Source organism: Petaurus breviceps, unplaced genomic scaffold (genome assembly GCF_028583685.1).
Source record: "Petaurus breviceps papuanus isolate PSGF00001 unplaced genomic scaffold, PetGlider_PUasm1.0 98, whole genome shotgun sequence".
NCBI classification, from domain to species: Eukaryota; Metazoa; Chordata; class Mammalia; order Diprotodontia; family Petauridae; genus Petaurus; species Petaurus breviceps.
In genome coordinates, this window is record NW_027187460.1 from 57,356,212 (window position 1) to 57,376,911 (window position 20,700).

A 20,700-nucleotide genomic window follows, 5' to 3' on the forward strand; every position below is an offset into this window, starting at 1 on the left:
TGAGATATAAGCCTTAAAAAGAGAATTCAAACAGCAAATAAGATTGAGAAAGAGGTGGTCAGATAGGAAAAGGAGAGAACCAGGATAGTACAATTTTATAGAGAGAAAGAGAAAATAGAGTTACAAAGTGATCAATAATGTCAACAGATGAGAAATTAAGATGAAGCCTGAGAAAAAGATAATGTGTTTTGGTAATTGGGAACAGAGTAATTAAGTCAATATGGTATATTTTATCTTTATGTGGCCTAGTTATAACAAAGATAAATATGTTCCATTTTCACAGATCTAGGCTTTATGCCTGATATTATCTGATATGTCATTACAATTAGGGACAGTTAGGTGATACAGTAGATAGAATGTTAGATCTGGAGTCAGGAAAACCTGAGTCCAAATCTGACCTCAGACACTTCCTAGCTGTTTGACCCTAGGCAACTCACTTATCCTCTGTTTACTTCAGTTTTCTCCTCTGTAAAATGGGGATTAATTTAAAAAAGAACACATATTAATTGCCTCTTATGTGCCAGACACTGTGCTAAATTCTAGGGATACAAAAAAGAGACAAAAGACATTCCCTGTCCTTACGAAGTTTACAGTGTAATTGGGGGAGATAACATATAAAAAAACAGGTATAAAACAACCTATATGAACAGGATAAATAGGGAAATAATAGAGGGAAGCACTAGAATTAAGAGGGGTTGGGAAAGAGAATAGTAATAGCACCTATCTCCCCAGGTTGCTGTAAGTTTCAAACGAAATAACTGTAAAGTGTTTAGCACAGTCCTTAACACATAATAAGCATTATAAATATTAGCTATTAATGTTTTTACAAAGATAGAAAGGTTAGAACCAAGTGAGAAAGAATGGATGACTAAGTATAAGCCATCACAACTACTGGAAAACAATTCAGAAGCATATATTTGTTTGTATATATAGAAAAAATTCATTACATATTCAAAATCTAGTTTTCGAAGAGTCAACCAGTGGATAGCTTTCACATTAGATGACTTATTTTATCTGCCTTTGGTGGGGAGGGGTAGGAACTTATAAATTATATTCCTTATGTATCCAAGTTGCTAATGGGGCAAAATTATAAGGTAAATATATCCATATATCCATCTGGTTGAAGATCTAGGTCATGGTCTTAACCTGGGATACACAGGTCTACCTAAGCTCCATGAATAGGTCTCAGGGAGTCTGTGTACTTAAATAAGAAAAAAGTACATTTTCATTTTCACTAACTAAAATTTAACTTTTCCTTCCATCATTTAAAAACATTCTTATTTAGGATCCATCATAATATAGGGGAGATAGATAAGGGGAAGAACGCATATGAGAAAGAGAGTCAGGGAGTATTAAAGATGTGGAAACAAAAACTTGAATAAAAGAAAAAAGGGGGAAATGTGGAAAATGATGGGAGGAATTTTGTTTCCACATAATTAAAAGTGCTCCTATCTTTGATAGCAGAATGTAGGTCAGAGGTGACTAGTTCTAATCAGAGGGCCAGGCTTCTGATCAGGTAGGGGTTAGAGGCTTATAGGGGTTAGAGGCATGTTTCCCAAGTTATGTGAGGGGAGCATGATGTGGGCAGTTCAGGAGGCTGTACCTAGCCAGTGGAGAACAAGGTAGGAAATTTTAATGGAAGCAGTATAAAAGCAATATAAAAAGGCTCACAATTGTCTGAGTCAGTGTACTCCGTTAAGGGGAGCTATCCCTTTATTCAGAAGGAAGTAAATGTAAAATAAATATAATGAAAACCTTCCTGGCTTTCTAACAAAAATTATTTATTGCTAGACTGAGCATGTTTATAACACTACCTTTAAGACTCAAAAGATCAAACAGGAAAATTAATAGTGATAATAATATTATTAGCATATAGTATATTGCTAGGATATGCTAGTATATTTTGATCCAGTGACACTGGTCTCATGACTGTTTCTCAATTATATTTCAATCTGGTTTGGGTCTCTGGAGTTTCATGAGTAGGGTGGTGAATTTGACACTTCTTTGATTAGATTTGGATACTCTGTCCAGTGACAAGAAAAAATAACTATACAATTGAGGAGACTGAATCATAGCAATAGTGAAATTCTCTCTAAATGCAAATGTAGTGGATAGAGCATTGGATTTGGAGCCAGGAAAACCCGAGTTCAAATCATTCCTTGGATACTTCCTAGCTGTATGTCTCTAAGCAAACCACTTAACCTCTTTGGGCCTCAGGTTCCTCAACTATAAAATGAGGAAGTCAGACAATATTGTGATGACATGGAGAGATTTTGGAGCAGATGTACACATTATATGACTAGTTCTGTTCTGTTAATCATGTGTTAAATGGCTTCCTCTTTTGTTTTCTTTCGGAAATGGAGGTGCCTTCAAAAGGTTTCAGTTGACCTCTGCCTTTAACTTTCTTTTTTGATTGGAGCTTTTCTCTTGGTTTGATTAGATGAAAGATGTCTTATGAGAGATAATTTCCTAAGGTAGGGATCAGCAAACTATATCTAGGCCTGTTTTTCATGGCCCACAGCTAAGAAAGGTTTATAACATTTTTATATATAATAAAACTTAATTTAAAGATAAAAAAAATGTCTTATCTCCCAGTCATATTTGACCCATGGCCTGTAGTTTGTGAAACACTGCTACAAGAAGTATCCTGCCCTCTCTCCCCCAAGGCTGATATGTGATCCTGTGAATGTGGTTCTCAACTCTCTACCTCATCATTTATTCTTTTATTTTAGGTGTATTAGAGGCTATGAAGGTAAGGAAAGAAAGTAGCTGGGAAGTCTAGGAATTCAGGAGTTTACTCCATGTCAGGTTTTGCAGTTAGCCAAGCACTTATACTCCAAAGAGTAAGAAGTGATCTTCCTAGTTCATCCAGATATAGCTGAAAAGTGAACTCACCTAGCAGCAATACTAGATTTGGAAATGATCTTGGCACAACCAATGCCGTGCCAAAAACTGTGATAACTCTTAGCCTGCTCTCCTCAGAAGCTATGGTAACATGGAAAGAAAGAGTGTGCTCCTGAGGTTTGGGGGAAGTTTTTTATACTTTTATTCTTGTAATACTTTCCAAATAAATATATCTCTGTAAAGTTAATAGCTGTTAGCTGATTAAATAGAAATGGAATCAGTCACTGGTAGTTAACATTGGGAAGGGGAAACAAACCCAGAACAGATGCTAGTCACCGGCATTACGAAAGAAATAATGTGACCTGCCAAGAGTACCCATAGAACATTGAGGGGAAATTGAGCCTGGTCTTGGGATAGTGAAACAAGGGTATAATAGATAAAGCACTTATTCAGAGTTTACCATATGACAGGCACTGTGATTTTATTGATATAAGGGATATCCCCATGAGGAAATTCCTTCTACAAATGCAAATTGGCATCTGCTTTGCAAATTAGAGAGATGAATGAAACACAAAGAAGTTAAGTGACTTGATCAGGGTCACAAAGTCTGTCTGTGCTAGAAGCAGTATATAAATTTAGCTGTTGACTAAAAGATTATTTTTTTCCATAGCTATGCTGCCTCTTTTTGAACACAGCAAACATTAAGTAACAAAACAAATGGAAAAAAAAAATTTAAATGCCTGCATTTTAAAACCAGGAAGTGACTTGTTATTAAATTATTTCTTAATCAACTAATTGTGTACAGTCAAGCCATGCAATAGTAATGGGAATTTGAAAATGTTACCTGTCCTTTAATAGGCCAAATGTAGTCATGTGGAACTGGTGGTGGGAGGAGTTTGGTGAATGGGTGGAACAGAGCCCAGAGGAAACTGGGAGTCAGAGCAGATAGAACTGGGGAAGAGAGAGGACGCAGGCAAGCAGACAGCTATTATTGTGAGTGCTTGTTTGTGGGAAGGCTTTGGGATGGTATTGCTCTCTGCACTGTTATTGTGTATAGATTTCTTTGTTGCTATGATGAATGTGGTTTTCTGGTGATGGGATTCTGCTTTCTGGTATCTGAATAAATGTTTTGTTTCTGTCTTATAAATGAACAGTCTGTTATATTTTGCAATTAAGAACTATGCTGGCATATTCATAGTTGCTATAGGTGCTGTGAATATTGCCTTAGTGCTACAAACCACTGACTAGTTAGAACAAACATAAAAATTAATACAAAACTAAAAGTATATAATGAGTAAAGGACTGTAGAAAGAAGTCAAAATAACTTCAGCCTTGTCTGTGTTGTCTCATTGTTGTAATTATCTTTTAATGAAATTATTTATGTTTCTATGATTTTTGAATGGTAGTAGCAATATGGTAATGTTGAAAAACTTTACTTTTATTAAGACAATGACCCAAGACAATTCCAAAATACTCATGATGAAACATGCTATCAATCTCCAGAGAGAACTGAACTCAGTGCAGAATGAAGCACACTTTTTTCATTTTCTTTATATATTTTTGCTGTTTTGTGTTGTTTTCTTTTGGGGGGGAGGGGCAACATGGCTATTATTAAATTACATTTTACATAACCTCACAAGTATACTTGATGTCATATTGCTTTTCTTCTCACTGGCTAGGGAAGGGACAAGAGGGAGAGAATTTTAAAATCGAATTTTTAAAAAAAAATTAATGTTAAAAATAAAAAATATAATTGGGAAATATTTAATGAAATAACACATAATAAAAATAATTAAAAAATAAAAATAGCACTCTAAACTAAAAGATACTTCATATGTGGTAGGATGGCAACTGAGTACAGCATCATTAAATCCCTAGTTCTGGACATTATTCCTCTCTTTTTTTCTTTTATTTTAGTGTTCTTATACAAAATGACTAATATGGAAATTGCATATGTATAATCTATATCTGAACACCTACTACCTCAGGGAGGAGACAGGGAAGGGAAGAAAGAAGGGAAAGAATTTGGAACTCAAAACTTTAAATAAAAAATGTTTTAAAAAATTTGAAACATTGACATGGTTTTATAGAATTATTATAGTCCAGTTTACCTTAAAATGACCAATGTCCAGTTTACCTTAAAATGATCAATTCTTGTCATCTTTCATGACAAAATGCATAGAATCCGGTAACATTCATTTACATTTTTGTTATTTTGTGGAAATTTTCTGGTTTATTATATACATTTTCAAATCGCAAACATGAAGATTATACCTAACATTCATATAAGATTTTTAAAAATTAGATACATATTCTCTCATTTGAGCTTATTACATTCATCATTATTCTTTTTTAAAAATTATTTATTTATTTTTAGTTTTTCACATTCACTTTCATAAGATTTTGAGTTCCAAATTTTTTCTTCATCTCTCCCCTTATCCCAAAACATCATGTAATCTGAAATAGGCTCTATGTATACATTCATATAAAACCTATTTTCACTTTAGTTATGTTGTAAAGAATTAGAACCAATGAGAGAAACCATGAGGAAGTAGAAAAAACAAACAAAAAAAAGAAATAGAGATAGAGCAAATAATGTGTTTCAATCAACGTTCAGACTCCATAGTTCTTTTTCTGGATGTGGAGAGCATTTTCCATCATGAGTCTTTTGGAGCTGTCTTAGATCCTTGCATTGCTAAGAAGAGATAAGTCTATCAAAGTCAGTCATAGCACAATGTGGTTATTACTGTGTTATTATCTCTCTTAATATCGCTTAAGATCACACTAGCTTTTTTTGTGCTTTTCACACTATTGAATTATAATCACTAGCCAATAATATAGTTTAATAACTTATTTGATAAATATGTCTTTCATATTTAAATAGTCCAAATGTATTGGAAACTGGTTCCAAATCAAATTTATATTTTTTCTTAGACTAAAAACAGGAAATACTTTGAATGTTTTTATATAGGACTAAGTTGTTAAAAAAGCAACAACTAATGAATAATATTCCTAGCCATTAAATTACCATTTTTTCTACAAAATATATGCATCATTTACTGAACAATATTTTCTATCACCAGGAAACTAATAAAAATAATTATTATGATTCACATGCATCATTTAAAGACCTTAGTTAACAGTTACAAAGAAGCTTTACAAATATAATGTCACTTGATACAAAAGATCTAGAATTATATAATAGATGTAATAGTTATATGGAAACTTAGAGATAACATTTTGTATCTGTGGGATTTTAGATAGGAATCTGGGGTCAACCAACCTGACTTCTAGGCTACTTCTCAGTCTTCAAATCAGTTTTGTCATCCCAAATTCTAGAATAATTCAAGCATATTTTAAATAGTTTCTTATTAATTAATAAATTTTCATTTTTTTCTCATAACAAGTCCCCACATCAGTTTATTCAACATTACTTCCTGAACAAACTAGAAAAACCTCCTTTCCAATAGCTGTTATTCTTCTAAAACTTGTTAAAATAAAATCAATAATGTGGAAGTAAATAAAGTCCCTTGTCTTCTTACCGCCCCCCCCCCCCAAGCAATTAAAAATTTGGAGTTTTTGGGCTAATCTGAAAGAAAAACCTTTATCGGTCTTTTTCTTTCCTTACTTTTTTTCTTTGAGAAACTGGGTCTCCTTATCTCCTAGGCTTGAAACAGCATCCATTCACAAACCTGCTGGTCTTATGATACTAGTTCTAGTCTTAGTATGGAAAACAAATGGTCATACCTCTACTACAGCTCTGAAATCCTGAGCTCAATATGTACACCTGTTTCAGTCTCCCTTAGCAGCAATATGTACCACTCTGTCCAACAATTAGAAGTTTTGAACTATCAATTCCAAAACAATATCCTGCTCCTCTCCAAATTAGCTATAAGAAGGGCTGCTCTCTTGAAGTAAATTGGGTAATGATCAAACAAGAACAAGGACAAAAGGCCTTCTTATTGATCCACCTAAAGACCTTTATCACCCTAGTCCCATATTATTGCAACAGCCTGCTGGTGGGTCTGCCTGCATCAAGTCTCTCCCTAACCTAATCCATTCACCATTTCAGCTTCCAAGTAATTTTCTTAAAGTAAAGGTCTTAGCATGTCACACCCTTATTCAATAAACTCCAGTGGCTCCCTCTTGCCTTCAGGATCAAATAAAAAATCCTCTGTTTGGTATTCAAATTCCCCTTCTACCTCTCTAGTCTTCTTATACTTTATTCTTGGCCATGTACTTTTCTGAACAGTGAGAGTGGTCTTCTTGTGGTCTCACAAGCAAGAAACTTCATTTTTGGCTCCCGGCATTTTCTCTGGTCGTCGCCCATGCCTGGAATCCTCTCCCTCTTCCTCTCTGCCTATTGGCATCCCAGGCTTTCTTAAGTCTGAACTAAAATCTCACCTTCCACAGGAAATCTTTCTCAGTTCAGTTCAGTAGTTTTTCACTCGTGTCCCATTTAGAGTTTTATTGGCAAAGATGTTGGAGTAATTTGCCATTTCCTTCTCCAGCTCATCTTACTAATGAGAAAACTGAGATACACAGAATTATGTGATTTGCCCAGGGTTACACAAATAGCAAATGTTTGAGGAGAGATTTACACTTAGGCAGAAGAGTCTTCCTGATTCCAGGACCAGCGCTCTATTCAATGCACAGCTTTAACTGCCCTGCTGCCTTTCTCAACCGTCTGAATTCTAATGCCCTCCTCCCTCATTTGCTCCCTCTCTATCCTGTAGATGGCTTTGTCTATACGAGGATTATTGCCTCTCCCGGGCATTTTTTTTTTTTTTGCTTTTGTCTTTTGCTTCTCTTTGCATCTCCAGGGTTTAGCACAGTCCCTGGCACTTAATCAGTAATATTTAATAGTACTTAATAAGTGTTGAATGACTAACTAGAATACCTGAAGGTATTAGAATTATGATTTATCTAAGGGCAATACCATCTTTCCCATTTCTTAAAGGTATTAGGGTATGGATCATAGAGGAAGGGTGCTCTTTTGAGGAGGATTCTCAGGTCAACCGTGGTCAGCTGAGGAAAAGTCTTTGAAAGGAGTAGTCAAAGAGAGATTAAGTGGTTTTGGAGACTAAAGCTTACCAAAGTGTGTCATTTTCCTTGATCAAGATTCCTAAAAATCAGAGGTCATTAATGTTGTTTTTGTGTCATAGCTGGTCTGGTGAAGTCTATGGACACCTCAGAATAATAGTTTTAAATGAATAAAATTAATTACATAAGATTACCATGAGAATCAAATATTTAAAATATTATGAACTATTTTAAAAGATCATGAACTCGTGTTATAAAGGTTTTTGTTTTGTTTTTCTGTAAGAACCCTTTCTATAAAAGTTACTCCAAAATGTCTTATATGAGAATTATCTGAGGGCTTGAAGGGAATATGTCAGTCTGAATGTTTCTCTCTCCAGAGAATAGTCTGTATTAGAATAATGATAAAATAATAAAAGTTGTTTCTGGCAGGACTATGGTTAAATGCAAACTAGCATGTTAATATTTTTCTTGGACAATAATAAAGACTACTTATAACATTTTGGCAACTTGAAAGTTCACAGTCAAAGTCATCTCACACCCTTTAAACTGAAATATGACTCCTTGTCACTTCCAAATAAAAACATTACAATTAGGGGTGGCCAGGTAGCACAGCAATTTACGAGCACCTGCTCCAGTGTTGAGAAGACCTGGAGATCGAATCCCGGGCTCAGACACTCAGCACCACACCCAGAAATAACTGGCCGTGTAACCGTGAGCAAGTTACTTAACCCCAATTGCTTAAAAATAATAATAATAAAAAAAACATTACAATTCAATGCCCTTCAGATACTGATTTTAAATTTTTCAACAATCACTGTCATATTTCTTGGTAACTTAGGAAATGTTATATTAGTCCTTACCCTTTGTACTTTCTTTAGCTTTCACAGGAAACATCTTAAGTCAAGCTTTTTTCAAGCTATCCTTTTTTAACAGTCTCTTGAAAATTCTCTTTACAAGACAGAGTTAAAAGAGCTTCAACAAAAAAGATCTCTCTATTTCCTTTCTTTCTCCTTCACAGACACATCATAAAACATTGTAGATAAAAATTAACCCCTGTACTTTTCCTTACTCCATAGGAAAAAAAAAAATACCTCCCTACAAGACATTTTCAAATGACAATACAAATGGCTATTCTTCCTGTGATTAAGCCAAATTAGAAACAGGTGCTACAAAGGTTTAAAATAAAACAAAACAAAAAAGTTGAGGCCCACAGGGGTTAGGTGATTTTCCTAAGTTCATGTGCCAAGTTGGCAGAATAGCTGATTTAAAAACCTGTGTTGCATTATCCCCAGTAAAATGCTAGGTCTACTATCACTTCCTTTTTTATAAATGACACTGAGTTCATAGAAAATTAAGAGACTTAGCTAAGATTACAAGAAAGTAAATGACAGAGGTGAAATTCAAACTTCAGCTTTCTTTGTTTTTTTCCTTTTCTATGTTGTCTCCTTAAGTGTGTTTAAAAATGGAAGTCCGGAAATATCTATAAAGTTATAATAGTCATGTATTTAATTTTTAGAATGCTGGCTTTATTATATTTTAAAATTGGTACAGATTTTTAGCACATGCATCACTTGTTCTTAGATTCTAACACTATTATTGACTTTCTTTGTCCATGGAAGCAAGTTATTTTCTGTATCTTTTTTTTTTCGGAGAGTTTTTCAGAAGAAAAACTACTTTAGTGTAAATATTTCATAACATTGTTACATGGAAGATACAGGATCTGCTCAGATTCTTTCATGCTTTTACTGTGTATTATAGTTATGGCTCAGTTTGTAGAACATGATTAAGCTTGTGATTTACTGGAATCCTTGTAATACTCAGAAAATTTATAGCAATCATATTATTTTTATCAGGCTCTGTTGAAATAAAACTGCAAGTATTCAGGGGAGAGTACTTGGGTTCTTTTTAGGTTCTGTGACTATCTGTATGGCCTCTGAAAGGTCACTTAAAATAACAATTCATTTATACAGTGCATTAGTTTTTAAATACTCAATTCTATAAAGTAGATAGTATTGATAGTATTAATCTCCATTATACAGGTGAGGGAACTAAGACTTAGAGATCTTAAGTGTCTTCCTCAAAGACAAACAAGGACTAGTTAGGTTTTAAGACTCCAAGTTCTGTGTCCTTTCTAATAAAATATGTTGTTTATTTGTCCTTTTAAAAAAATCTCTGAGTATCAGTTTCCTTTTCCATAAAATAGTGAGCATATTAGTAATAACTTTTCTGCTGTTAATTCATCAGGTTGTTCCCTCATCAAACTTTTTGGTATCTTATCTTCTCAAGATAGCTGTAATTACTTTACTTCTTGAACATAATTCTTATGTTAAAGAATTTTTAAGAGTGTATGGGGATTGGAGAAAATGTCATCTTCCATGCCATTGGTCATATGACTCACAAATCTCATTAAAGACAAATGTGAACAATTATGTTTATGAATTTGTATCAATCACTCTTTGAATGCTACTATGGATATTGTGAAAATTTTAAAGTTCTCCTGATCCCTTGTATTTTCACATAAGAGGATAAGTAATGGGTAATAGAAGTAAAATGGACAATTATCACCATTCTTTAAATAGTATACATCTTCAGGCATACCTTTATTTACAGAGAGAGGATTGCCTGGTGGGAGAGAAAAAAATTATCCCCTGAGAATTCTTAGAGTGAGGATAATTCTTGATATCAAAAGGCTTAGCCAGAGGCAGCTAAGTGGCACAGTAGGTAAAGTGCTGGGTCTGAAATCAGGAAAGCCTGAGTTCAAATCCAGCCTTAGACATTTCCTAACTGTGTAGCCCTGGGATCTTCACCTAACCTCAATTTGACTCAGTTTCCTCAACTGAAAAATAGAGATAACACCACCTACCTCATGGGATTGCTGTGAAGATCAAATGTGATTATATTAATAAAGAATTTACTATAGTGCCTGGTATAGAGTAGTCACTTAAAAATGCTTATTCCTCCTAGCCAAAAAGCAGATAGAAGCTTCCAATTATATGGCAGACAACTGAAAAAGTGATAATCCACATATATATTTTACTGTAGCACAAACATTTATGAAAAAGATGTTTTTCTTCTAACTTGACTAGGGACTATCTAATATACCCACTTATAAGAGGAGAAGCCATTGGGAACTATCTCATCCTTCAAAATTCCAATATCCTACATATAGCTGACTATTTTGGTTCTTACTATGGCCTTGATATCCAAACATATGAGTGGTATAGTGTCATTACTTTACTCTTGGAGAACATGTTGCTATCACTAGAGTCTATTGAGTAGAAAATAACTTATTATGGGTTGCAGTGACTTATTTAATTTCTGTAGAGAAAGTGAAAAACATTGTGTAACCATTTTCTACAAATGCATAGAAAGTATTCATCTGAATTAATGGGATACTAGTTCTGCGATTCACAAATTACATAATTTTCTTCAGAAATAAATCAAAGAATCTTTCCCTAGTGTAATTAGTGGTTAGAGAAATCAAGACATCATAGAGATAATCAGTTTAGACTAAAATTATTTAACACAAAAACATTTGAAATATGATTATGGATTACAGGTATATGACACTAGCTAACATGTGACACTTTTATGAAAATGAAGAAAATAAAATATCTTATTTAATTAGATAATATGCCCATTAGGAAAAATTATCTCCCATATTCAATGCTTTAGAAAGCATAAAGCCCAACCAGCAATTTGGTTACCTTATAATCATACAAATTTTGGCATAATATACATATTGATGACTAATTATAAGTAAAATTATGGTTTTAATTAACAAAAATTTCAATTTTTGTTACTATTTCAAGTGAAGCTTTAAGAAATCAGTTGTAATAAGTAACTTCATTTTATTTTATTTTTTGAGGGGGAAAGGCAAGGCAATTGAGGTTAAGTGACTTGCCCAAGGTCACACGCTAGTAAGCGTGTCAACTGTCAGAACCCAAATTTGAACTCAGTCCTGATTCCAGGGTCGATGCTCTATTCACTGTGCCACTTAACTGCCCCCAATAAATAACTTTAGAAAGACCATTAGCCTTAGAATCAAAGAAGTCTGTATTCAAATCCCACTTTTACCCCTTCCTAGATGTATGGTTTGGGGCAAGTCATTTAACCTCTCTGGGACTTAGTTTAAATCATTAAGATAAATGGATTTGAAATAAGAAATTTCACATTTTTGTTTTACAAAGTGATAATTTGTTATTGTGCTCCTATTAATTTTTTTTTTTGTTCTGTTCAGCTACTTGGTACAGTGGATATAATAACTAGACTTGCAGTCAGGAATGAGTTCAAATTTTTATTTGAATCAGATATTTATTAGCTGTGTGACCCTGGTCACGTCCAGGGTCTTGGCCTCTGTTTCTTAATTTGTAAATTGGGGATAGAAACAGTACCTACTTTACAGGGTTATTATAAGAATACAAAGAGATAAGATATATAAAACACTTCACAGACGTTAAAGTACTATATAAATATCGGCATTATCACCATAATCATTAATATTATGTTCTATCAGGTACTAAAATTGTATGTTTTCATATCTTGCTTTCTCAGCTTGGTTACTTGCCATCATCTGACCCTTATCTCCCCCTGAAACTAACTGGTTGTCCCAGTCAATCTGTTTAGTCTAAAAGTTACCGAGTATGAAATAAAACCACTCCCTTACTGGGCATTCCTTGGTTGCCTGCTTTTTCAAGGAGAGGAATCATATGTTACATTTACTTCAGAATAAATTTAATAGGACCAACTTTCCAGGATAGTTTCTTATCTCTTTTATTTTGTTGTTGTTGTTATTGTTGCTGTTGTGGGATGGGAGGGTACAAAGGAAGGAATACTAAAAAGCCCACAAAAACCTAGATGCCTAGTCTTCTTATGGCTCAAAGCGGAGAAATAAATACTTGATAAAACTTTCTTTTGCTACCGTACCAACAATGAACGGCTACTTTGCCATTCATTTCTGAATTTTCTTGTTTGTGTGAAATTTATTTTACCTAATTACTAAATTATTTAGTAAGTAGTTTAAATTTTTAAACAGCTTCCAAGCTTTATTATTTTAAAGATTTGGTCTTTCTTCTACTCAAAGATATATACCATTTATAGATTATTGTTGAAATTTGTGCAGATACTACAATATATGCCAGATTTATTATCAATCTCATAAAATATAATTGATTTAAATGATCTAAAAAGAAATCTTTAACTTTATTTATCATACATGGACAGTCTCAAAAATTAAAGCACAGTAGTATAATTCAATAAACAAATTGAAGGCAAGTGATGATTATTGACATGATTTCAATATATTATAGAAGAAAATTTTAAGCCATTCAAAAATTGTGATAAGCATGAAGTAGACAGTAAAAAAAGAGAAGTAAAACAAACAAAACAGTTTTCAGGATGGAGGAGGGGGACTAAGTTACTTATGGGAAAGCTCTACAGAAATAAGTATATATTACCTGTCATCATCTTGTGAGAATCGTCTTTGCAAATCTTTTGAATTCCACTGTTCTGTTTCTTTCCTTTCCTGAGTTTTATCTTGTATTTTTTCCTCATCTCCTGATTCTTTGTTTTTTTCATTATCAGAATTTTTTGTTAGCTCTTTCCCTTGTTCTTTTTCATTAATTCCTTCTTCCTTCAGTTCTTCTTCCTGTTTCTTTTCCTCACAAACTATCTCCTCATGCATACCCCCTTCTTGCCCACCCTCCTCTATTTCTTTTGATCTTTTGTAGGAAGTCAAAATTGAAGAAGGCATGCAAACAAACAAACAAACAAAAAAGAAAGTCAGGAAAAAACATGCATATAGTACACAAAAATAAATTAAACAGAAAGGAGAATGGAAAAGTAAAATAGAAAAGTATAAATAAAAATTCTGTTTTATTTTTAAAGTTGAAAACTTGTATTTAGCAGAGAAGCACTAAGGGGCCAACACTTACTCAGAATGGTTTGTAAATCACATTTTCCCCTCTCATGAGGCTGTATGCAAACAAGGCAAAAGCATATGCAATCTGTGTTATGGATATTATTTTTATCCATGAGGACTACCTATATTGAATATAACTTTTTCACATAATGTTGGTACACGCACCTGGAATTTTCATAGACTAGATTTAAAGTATAGCTTTCTCATTTCTATTTTAAAGGAATTAATAAAATGAATTTTAAATTCTCTTATAAAAGAGAATTTTTTTCATGCATGTGTAAAAACCTAAGAGGCATATGATAGAAATCTATTGATAAAAGTATCAAGAACTGTACTATTTTTCTGAGTCACTAATATACATTCAGAAAGCATACTAGAAAATTATTTTCTATATTGCTTTTTGTTTTCAATAACTGAAGTTCCCATATAGCAAATGTATACAAATACAATTATTTAATTAAAAATAGTTAACATGAACAAAAAGTATGGACATTGCCACCATTTCACATTGTATAGCAGGGGAAATTCTTACTGGTTTCAAGAAAATTTTCCCTGTTCAAGAAATCGGAAATAAGATCCTAATAGTAATACAAATCATGTCTCCAATGTTCTTTTACCTTATTGCTTGATGCATATATCTTTTAGGAAAGTGTACCTTAGCTTTCTTTAAAGGAAAAATGAAAACCGCCTATAATGCACTGAGAAGAGCTTCCCCATGTAAGTTCTATTTACTCACCTGATTTTCTTATTTCCTCTTGGTCGTTCTGATTGGACAGACATGTAACTCGTGCTGCTGAAACGAGATGCACTGCTAGTCCTTGATACAGCTGACACATCACTTACATCACTGTCTGAAGATTTAGTGGAAACATTGTCTGCACCTCGATGAAGGTCCCGCCCTGAGCGATACTGTTAACACAGATCAACAAACATATAGAAGTTATAAGCACAAACACAAAGCAATCTCCTCTTCTCCTTCCAGGACTTAAATTTTCCACAGGAACACCACTGCTTAGAAAAAAAAAAACTGACCCTATAGTTTCTAACATGAAAATGAAAAGCAATTTTTCTAAAAGAACAGTTCAATTTATACAGAATTACTTATTTCTATAGATGGCATTAGAAGGATATTTCCAGAATATCTCAATGCTGGCCATTAAGGCAGTCATTAAGGTTGTTTTTATATTACCATGAGATGTGGAGGGAAGGGGGAAGAAAGAAAGAAGGAAGGTGGGATGGAGTGATGAGAAAGAAGAAAAGAGTGAGAGGGATATAAGTATGTTGTTTAATAAAGAAAAAAGGAGTTTTTGATTTTCACATAAAATTAAAGTAATTATATTATAAAATGTTTAGTCACACTTACAAAAGCCAACATACTGGCTATTTATTTCTCTGACAATTTGCTGTCCATCGTTATGTTTTAATGGAAACAGTATGATGTCCAGAAACTAAATTGTCAACAACATCATCTATCCTAAAAACCTTAAGAGACATCTCTAAACTATGTCAGAGAATTTTAAATAAGTTTAGACTTACCATAAAAGTTCATTATAATTTATAATGAAATTGCAATGATCAAAGTGACATTTATTTATGGTAGTGTAGTTGCTGTTTTCTATAGTATTCAGGAAATAAGAGTTTCCTGATTAATTTAAAATTCTAGTGAATAGACAGGGGAAATAAGCATTTATATAGCACCTACTAAGCACCAGTCACTATGCTAAACACTTTAAAAATATTATCTCATTTGATCTTCAAAACACTTTGAGGCAGGTGCTATTATTATCCCATTTAACAAACAGGAAACTGAGGCAAACAGAGGTTAATTGACTTGCCCAGGGTCACATATATAGTAAATTTCTGAGATGATATTTGGACTCTAGCTTTCCTATTTCTAGGCCCAGTGCACACAGTTTACTCTTTTTGAAATAAATGGAACATAAAACATGAGTAAAACAAACTGCACTGAACATAATTTAATTCTGCTTTGATTGTTAAGAGGCAATTGGTAATAATTCAAGAGTCTTGTATTTAATAGTATTTATTATTATAACATAACTACACAGAATATAAAGCTCCAATTAACAGGATGATAAATAAAAAAAGCTTTTTTTTGTCTCTTGAAAATTGTCATATTGGTAAGTTTTATGAAGAGATAAAATGATAGTATTACAAAGTTACTTTGGTTTGAAGCCATAATGCTGCATAAAAAATCATGCCTTTTCACTTCAGATATCAATGAGCAGTAGCATGGATTAGTGAAGAGTTGATTCTGGCATGAAGTAGACCTGGGTTCAAGTCCTGATATATACTGGTAGCATGACACTGAATAAGTCCCTTAACTTCTTCGTTCTCCCAAGCAGAGAAGGTACAGATATTCATTGGCAGATGAAGTTCCTCACCAGAAGTTCCCCATACCAAAACAAAAACAATCCCCCAAACTACATAAACAAGCATTCATATATATATGCAATATACATATGTATACACATGCAGAGAAGTGTGTATATATACACATATTCACATATGTATATATATATAAACAGCAAATATACACATATATACATCATATATACAAACATATATACACAAACATATATATGTATGATGTCATTCTAGATTATAGTCTGGTATAGTGGGGAAAAACAAAACAAAAAATGGACCAAGCATCAGGACATTGTAGGTCCAGCCCCAGGACTATTACTAATTAGCTGTGTGATGTAGGGAAAGTAATTTCATTCCTCAGTATCTGCCTGAATTTATTCATTTGCAAAGTGAATATTATGGCTGAATTTATTAATGGTCATATGAGTTAAATGGGAACTCATATTTTATCAGCTTCTTTTCACTTATGGAGAAAAATTTCATTTATCATATAGAATGTACCTAATTTTTCAGAAAATTTCCTGGATCCTCCAAAAGATACTTATACTGGATATATAAATTGTAGGTTTGAGTTTTAATGGAAGATCCTTCCTCCCCCCCAAAAAAAAACCTTGTCTTTCTCTCTTCATACTGACAAATTCAGTTTATCACAGGGAGACATGGCAGCAAGTGTGGTTCATGCTAACTTGAAGGAATGGATACAAAGTTTATTTTAAAACAAAACTTTCAATCTTTGTCCAGAGTACCACTTCAACAAATGTATCCAAATCATGTGAAAGTTTACTTCATTTCTTCTCATAAAGAGGCAATGCATTAAATTAAATGCATTAAAATTCTATGTACACATTAAATTACATACATTAAAATTTAAAATATTTAATTTATCAAAGTTGCACAGTCAACAGTCAATCAGAAAGCATTTATTGTGTCTACTCTGTGCTAGAAAATATGCTAGTGCTAGGGATATAGACACAAAAACAAAAATTAAGTAAATGTTCTTTTCAAGTCACTTATATTTTACAATGGGAGGTAATGTGATCACAGATGAGTATATTTAGAATAGATGCAACATAGATCCAAGTAAATAAATACAAAGTAGTTATGGGGGGCACTAGCATTTGGAAGATCAGGAAATAAATAATTTGTCTATAAGGTGGAGTTTGAGCTGTATCTTAAAAAGAATAGAGGGACTATGAAGTGCAAGTGGAGAGGAAGTGCATTCCAGGTATGAGCAAGTAAAGGGCTGGAGACATGAATGAAATGTGTGTGTGAGTGAGAAAGCCAATCTGGGTATACAACAGAATATGGGAACGAGGATGAATTATAATGAAGGTGGAAAGAGGTTAATATCATGTAGTGAAGGGCTTTAAAAGTCAAACAGAGGAGTTTATATTTAATTCTAGAGACCAAAGGGAACAACTGCAATTTAGTGAGTAGGGAAGCCATATGACAAATTCTGTGTTTAAGGTAAATCATAAAGAAACACTTAGTAAAGCTTGTGAATTAAAATTAAATTTTAGATCTCATTTTGTATGTAATATGAATAAGTAAAGTCAAATGAAGTATGAAGTCATAAGCTGAGATAGGCACAAGGTGAGGGGGTGTCAACAGAAAGTATAGCAAATATAATAGATTAAGTTATTTATAGTATCAATATAACAAACAGTAAAAAAAATTATTAGCTGAGACGGAGCTGGGAAATTATTATATAAATGGAGCAAAGCAAATTGTGGTCAGAGAAAAGGATCAGATGTCTGTCTTAGTTTGTGATTGCTTTAACATTATAAAGTCCCCTACAAGGAATAATAGAACTAGTTTCAGAATACATACTGGGCCATTTTCTCATTTAGCCAGACAATGGCAAATAAAAGGTGCATCAAATGCTTACCCTGATAAATATTCAAGTTACCAGTGTTTCTGGGAAGAGGCCTTAATGAGTGGAAGAAAAATCAGAGCTACTATATATCAGTCAACAAACATTTATTTAGCATTTGCTATGTGCCAGACATTGTGATAAACACCAGAGATATAAAGAAATGCCTAAAACAGTTCTTTTTCACAAGGACCTTATATCTAAATGGGGGGGGGTCACAATATTTAGATAAATAGGTACATATGAGATACACACAGGGAAGTTGTGTATAAAGGTAGATAAAGGCACTGGTAGCTGAAGAAGTGGGGAGGATTAGGAAAGGCTTTCTAGAAAAAAATGGTGGTTGAACTGAGTGTTAAAGGAAGTCAGAGAATCTAAGAAGCACAGACTGAGACAGAGGGAGAGTATTACAGTCATGGCACACAACCTGTGGAAAGGCAATGAAGGGGGAGTACAACAGTACAAATAGCTGGATTGTAAGGTACAGAGAGGGGAATAAAAGAAAAACTGGAAAGGTAAGAAAAGTCCAGGTTGTAAAAAGATAACATGATAAAACTATGTAAAATGATGTTTAATTGCTATTTTCAACTTTCTACATTTTCATATTTCCTATATTTATTAGTGCTGGTTATTAGTGAAAAAAAACACTGTATCATGGTTTGTTGTTAATTTTGCTTATACCACCTTTACATGATTCAAATTAAAATAAAAAAAACACCATAAATTTGTACTCTTTCTAGATTAGTACAAAATGCTACCTTACATACTGAATTCTTTTATATGCTTCTTTCAAGTCCCTACTAAAATCCCATTTTCTATAAGAAGGCTTTCCTGATTTTAGTGCCTTCTCTCTGTTGATTATCTCCAATTAGTCCTGAATATATCTTGTTTGTATATAATCATTTGTATGTTGTTTTTCTTATTAAGCTGTACGTTCCTTGGGATCAGGTACTGTCTTTTGCAAGACAACAGTGACAGTCGAATTATATATGACATATAAAAACTAGGCCTAGTCTTAAGCAATATCTTGACCTTTACCTTCAATAACTATTAAAGTGACATGCTGAACACCAATTCTTATTATCTTAATAAAAACACTTCAAAATACTATAAAGTATACATATTCTTCACTGTGGAATAAGCATGTTACCTAAATTTGTGTTTAAAGCAAACTAATAAATACTGAATTCTATTTTACTATTGAATTCCATTTATATGCCTTGGAAATATGTTTTTAAGGAAAACTTTTCTCTATAAATACATGCAAATTAATATTGGAGGGTTGCAAGTAGTTTCTTCCCCTTCTATAATGCTAACATAGCATCATGACCAATAGCTTTACCCAAGTATTTGCACATGGAAAGAGGATGCCTTTTGATCTAAGGAGAGAACTAGCTATACTCAGCAATATCCCAACATAACAGTATAAGATTAGCACAGACTCTATTCTTGCTATTCTTCTACATGGTAAACTCAGGTAGTTCAATGATTTCTTATAATTCTCCCATTTCTTCACCACTGTTTTGGGCTTTCTTTCCCTCCTGTCAAAATATCAGCCAGGCTGTCAATAAAAATTTATTAAGGGCCTACCATGTTCCAGGCACTGTCCCTGATCCCAAGGAACTCACAGCTTACTAAGAAAGACAACGTACAAATAAGATTGATTCAAGATTAAGTGGAAATAATCAACAGAGAGAAGGCACTAGAATCAGGAAAGGCTTCTTATAGAAAATGGGATTTTAGTAGGGACTTGAAAGAAGCAGGAAATGGAGATGAGGAAGAAGAGTGTTCCAGCTCTGGGGTGGGGTGGGGCAGGAATTAAAAAGCAGAGATTTAGAAAATGGAGTATCTTGTTCTAGGAATAATAAGATCAATGTCACTGGATGGAAGAGTAAGTGGTGGGAAGAAAGGTATAAGAAGACTGGAGAGGTAGTTAGAGGTCTGGTTACAAAGGCCTTTAAAGCCAAAAAGAGAATTTTATACTTATTCCTGAAAGTAATAGGGAGTCACTGGATTTTATAAATTAGAGGATGATCTAGTCAGACACACTTTAGGACTATTTTTTGATAGCTGATGGGAAGATAGACAGTAGTAAGGAAAGACTGGAGGTGGGAAGAACAACTGGAAGGCAACAGTCTAGGTGTAAGGTGACAAGGCTGCTTTCACCAAGGTGGTGGCTGGTCAGATGACAGAAAGTGGGGCATATAATAGAAATATTATGAAAGGGACCTTTTCCATATTCTGCTAAGCTCAGCTTGGGTCAACCCCACCATCTCCACCACCTTTACTTCTATTCACTATGCTGGATGTTTTGACATTAGCTGTTACGTGGCTATGTGGTGCAGTGAATGCAATGCATACAACACTAGGCCTGGAGTCGGAAATTCGTTGTTGTTCAGTTGTTCCCAAATCTTTCTGACTTCATCTGGGGTTTATTTGGCAAAGGAAATGGAGTTATTTGCCAATCATTTCTCCTGCTTATTTTACAGATGAGGAACAAGCACACAGGGTTAAGTGATTTGCCCTAGGAAATATCTGAGACCAAGTTTGAACTTGGTGCTCCCAACTCCAGGTCCAGGGCTCTATTCACTGTGTCATCTAGCTGCCCAGAGTACAAAAGACCTAAGCCCAAATA

The 20,700-nt window shown here is 33.6% G+C and overlaps 1 protein-coding gene across 2 annotated transcripts in view; it reads right to left on the reverse strand.

Moving 5' to 3' along the window:
- RIMS2 (regulating synaptic membrane exocytosis 2) overlaps window positions 1-20,700 on the reverse strand; it is a 574,369-nt gene that overhangs the window by 187,630 nt on the left and 366,039 nt on the right. For both annotated transcript variants that reach the window (XM_069081283.1, XM_069081282.1), the window contains exon 19: window positions 14,544-14,716. In XM_069081283.1, coding sequence (XP_068937384.1) covers window positions 14,544-14,716 — 173 coding nt within the window. The remainder of the gene's footprint in view (window positions 1-14,543; window positions 14,717-20,700) is intronic.